At 37.0% G+C, this 4,234-nt stretch overlaps 1 protein-coding gene across 1 annotated transcript; it reads left to right on the top strand.

The window, feature by feature from the left end:
- The first annotated feature begins 2,071 nt into the window (after positions 1 to 2,071).
- On the top strand, positions 2,072 to 3,799 carry LOC131687823 (rho GTPase-activating protein gacV-like). The gene is made up of 2 exons (XM_058971911.1): positions 2,072 to 2,243; positions 2,745 to 3,799. Exons 1-2 carry the CDS (start codon positions 2,072 to 2,074, stop codon positions 3,797 to 3,799), a joined length of 1,227 nt encoding a protein of 408 aa, XP_058827894.1.
- Positions 3,800 to 4,234: the final 435 nt, after the last annotated feature.

The raw sequence follows: 4,234 nt of genomic DNA, 5'->3' as shown, positions 1-4,234 counted from the left end.
GCCAAAGCCTAAGGACTGTTTGTTTTCCTTATGTCATACGCTTTGTTTTCATGCAGTGTTACTCACTACTACAGCTGTCTATATTACGATAGACAATAGCTTTATGGTATCTTTGCAGATGGTATATTAGCAGTCCAATGATATCACCGGAAGATATAATCTTGATATGTTTGCTTGCCTTGCTGATTGGGATATCACAAAGATAACACAGTGAGTAATAAATATCAACATGAGATATAAATTTGATAGCTTTCTGTTATGTTTTTCTGATCGGGTAGTTATACCTAAGCTGACCAACTCTGACGAAAAAATCCGTACACTATGAAAACCGTTTGCCTGAGCGTGATGAACGATTTTGCTTCGTTGCGGTATGGTGAACGGATTTTTTCGTCAGAGTTGGTCAGCTATACTAGTCTTACCCGTACTGTTAACAGCATGCAGGACTTTGAGTCAAGTTGAGAGAATTTATACTCATTTTTAGGTAACACTTTACTAGAACTATTATTTTGATCGGACAGAGGTTCTAAATAATCTTGAAATACCTGGAAAAAGGTTCCAAAAAGTCGGTGATCGTTGAATTTTTTAATTCAAAAGTACATAGAATATCGTTAATAACGTCATAACTGCGAAAAAACGCCCAAAAAGTAATTTGTACTTTTTTTCGTCTTCGGCGAAAAAGAAAAAAAAATTCCGAAGAAAAATTTTCGTCGTGTTTTAGTTTCATTTTTATTCGCTAAAAACTGATTGACATTTTTTCTCAAATTTTTTTGAGTTTCATTTTATTTCGGGAAAATCTGATCGACGTTTTTGTTCAGAACTTTCTCAGCCATTATTTTCCGCGCAACCTTTTTATTACCAATTTTCTTCGAATTTTTTTGAGTCACATTTTTCCTCGGGAGAATCTGATCGACAGTTTTCTTCGAACCTTTCTCAATAACAATTTTCGTCGCGACTTTTTGTTTATCGTTTTTGTCCAAACATTTTTGAGTTTCATTTTCCTCGGAAGAAATTACTTATCATTTTTCGTCGGAGATTTCTCAGTTACTTTTTTCGGCGCAACTTTTTGTTTATCGTTTCTCTCTACCTATTTTTTGACTTTCATTTTTCGTCTGGGCGTGTCACATTCATTGCAGAATTTATTAAAATCAACATTTTCTGCGTGATCGTACTCCCCAAGTAACAATTTTGGTTATATTGAAGTTTTACAGCGTTTAATAAAACTAATATTCTAAACCTCCCATGCTAACTTTATGGTCTTATGTACTTCCTACAGGCTGCTATAAACCCATGTTATGACAAATTCGCCCAGTTTTATTGTAATCAGTAGAACTTGTTATGCAAACTATCATAGGAGTAATAGTTTTATTAAAGTTCTTTTCTACTCTTTAGGTATGATATTAAACCAACAGCATAAAACCTTCTCCTGACCTAGCAGTGTGGAAAACCACTATATGAACGCTATTAAACAATCATAAAACTGTGTAAAGTATTCCTGAAGAAGTCCATAAAACTTCGTATGCTATCCATGTTAGAACTTTCAGTTTTAACCTGAATTTTTTCACTGATTAGATGTATTCAATAAAATTTTATCGTGGTTTTATTCCTTAGCATCGCATGATGCTAATCATCGAACAAAATGTCATATTGTAAGGTATACATTTTTTTTTTCAGAATAGTGAATATGTGGTGGATACGGACCTAAAATAAAGCATAAATAAAAGAGTCAGCATAAATCGATATTCAGGCCGCCCAGAAGGCGAGTATGCGATAGCGATTTATGCTACGTGAGCAAAAAGTGTCACGTAGCCACCGCACTAACTTGGTTCGCGATAAGTTAAAAGATTAAATAAAGTTAGTTCGACGCTAGACGCGAGTAAGTCAATACCCAAGTATATATCACATTAAATCATGGCGATCCTGCCAGGAGCAGGAGTGTTTGTTAAATTGCTTCAAATACCGTACGGCAAGACTCAATGTTTAGACATTTGTTAAAAAGCGAAAATAGTGAACGAATACGAATGACTACCGATATATTGCCAAGTGATACCCTGACAGTGAATTAATCGTTGGTATGGGCTGGTTTTCGGCGGACGAAATCGTCGCCCCAGCAGTGAGCAGTACCACCAATAGTACTAACTCATCAATAACAGCGCAAACGGTTGCGCTGTGCACCGTAGCTGTTGTGGCCGTTGGTTACATAGCAGTTAAGTTACTAGTGAAACTACACCAGCAGCAGACTGAACGTTTGGCTGAACGGGCAGCACGGGTAGCAACCCTGCCTGCACAAATTTTCGAAGCATGGCTGACGAACTGGTACAGGAGTGCTAAAGATATTTTTCAACGCGAACGAAGCTTTTGGGACCGAATGACTAGGCAGCGAGAAAACTGTTCGCGAGTAGCAGCAACAAAAAAAAACCTCCGTGATAACCAAAAACGTGTACCGGAAAATGGGGAATGTGTGAATGATAATCCGACATGTGTAGCATTGTCATCTAATAAGGAGCAGTGATATAGTTTAATCGTTTATAATCGCTAATTTATGGATGAGTATCTCCTCAAAGAGGAAAGCATACGTAAGCTATTAAAGGTGATAACCGCACCTGATATGCAGAGCTATGGAGTAAAAAAAGAGACAATTCTGCGGAGCGTTGCCGGCTTGAAAAAATTTGTAATAACAGTAGATAACACAGATATAACCGAAAAATTTATCGTTTTTAATAATTTTGTGAAGAATTTCTTTTTAGATTTAGAAAAATGCCAACAGAAAGAAAAAGCTAAAGAAGAAAAGCTAGATAATGAAGAAGAAGGAAAAATAGAGGAAACAGAAGAAGAAAAAGATGAAAATATCCAGGAGGAAATAATACAGGTAATCATGGTAAATAAGCTAGATTTAGGTGTGGCCATCCGAGTAGTGGATAAATATGATGGGAATGCAGCCAGCCTTCAATCATGGCTGGATAATGTTGACGTACTCTGTGCAGACGATCCACTCGTCCCAGAAGAAAATTTTATGACTTTTTTAAAATCACGTCTAGTCGGTGCCGCACGTGGATCTCTTGAAAACACTAGAACGATAGAGGAAGCTAAAAATGTTCTTAAAGCAAAGTTCGCAATCCAGCTTACACCAATAGCGGTTGAAGCTAAATTGCGCATGCTAAAACAGAAAAATAAAACAATATCTGAATTTGGCGTAGAAGTAGAAAAACTTTCTACCAAGCTAGCAGCGGCATGGGTCTCGAAAGGTCCACCTTTTACTACCGAAGCTTCGGCAATGCCGGTGGTAGAACCCATTGCCATACATACTGTTATAAACGGTCTTAAAGACCAATCGGCCGCATACCTGGTTAAATCCAGAAATCCAAAAACATTAGTAGGTGCAATTTCCGATGCGCTAGAAGTACAGCCATCAAGTTCGTCTTCTGAACCTGTATTTTGGGCTCTAGGACGTTATCAAAATTCGTTTTCTAACTATAACCGAGACCAAGGACATCGAGGTGGCCGAGGTAATAATAACAATAACAATCGTGGATATCATAATAGTGGTAACAATAACCAACATAACAACAATCACAATAATAACTATAGGAATGGTTACAATGGTTACAATCGTGGCAACCGACGTAATAATTATCATAATAGTGGACACCAGAACCAAAATTACAACAACCGTAATAACAACAATAACAATGATAATGGTAATAGAAACAACAACCAGCATAGAAATGCAAATATGGCTGAAAAAAAGCCAGAGGAGCAACCTCGAGAAGAGGTAAATGTAGGAGAGTTTTTTCGCGAGTAATTTGAGTTGCGAAAGAGCTTTCAGATTAAATTTTAGAATTGATAATCAAAATTTCCCTTTGATAGTCGACAGTGGGGCATCATGTTGTCTACTAGGCAAGCGTCACTTAACGGAAAAGTTACGTGCGCACATAAATTCATCACAGACCATTGAGGTGCGTGGTGTAAACGGAGCCACCACCACCCTAGGAACTGTGAGTACTTTTTTGGAATACAATGGTTTAGTGTATCCTATAACATTTAATATTATGGACAATTTACCCTCAAGCGTAACGGGAATAATAGGCACGAATTTTTTGAGAAAAATTGATGAAAAAATAGATTTTAAAAATTTTCAACTGACATTGAGAGAACCTCGATTCGAGGAAAATTTCATAATCCTTCCCCGAACAGAAATTTTGACATGTGTTTCAACGAGTCAAAAAGAAGAATGCTT

This window comes from Topomyia yanbarensis, chromosome 3 (genome assembly GCF_030247195.1).
Source record: "Topomyia yanbarensis strain Yona2022 chromosome 3, ASM3024719v1, whole genome shotgun sequence".
Taxonomy (NCBI): domain Eukaryota; kingdom Metazoa; phylum Arthropoda; class Insecta; order Diptera; family Culicidae; genus Topomyia; species Topomyia yanbarensis.
The sequence above is the reverse complement of the archived record's forward strand: the minus strand, read 5'-3'. Positions and strand labels throughout refer to the sequence as shown.

What these genes read in the sequence shown, in the direction of transcription:
- LOC131687823 (XM_058971911.1), top strand. Translation starts at nt 2,072, where the DNA reads ATGGGCTGGTTTTCGGCGGACGAAATCGTCGCCCCAGCAGTGAGCAGT. An exon ending in ACACCAGCAGCAGACTGAAC is followed by an intron (nt 2,244 to 2,744) that starts GTTTGGCTGAAC and finishes ATTTCTTTTTAG; the next exon opens with ATTTAGAAAAATGCCAACAG.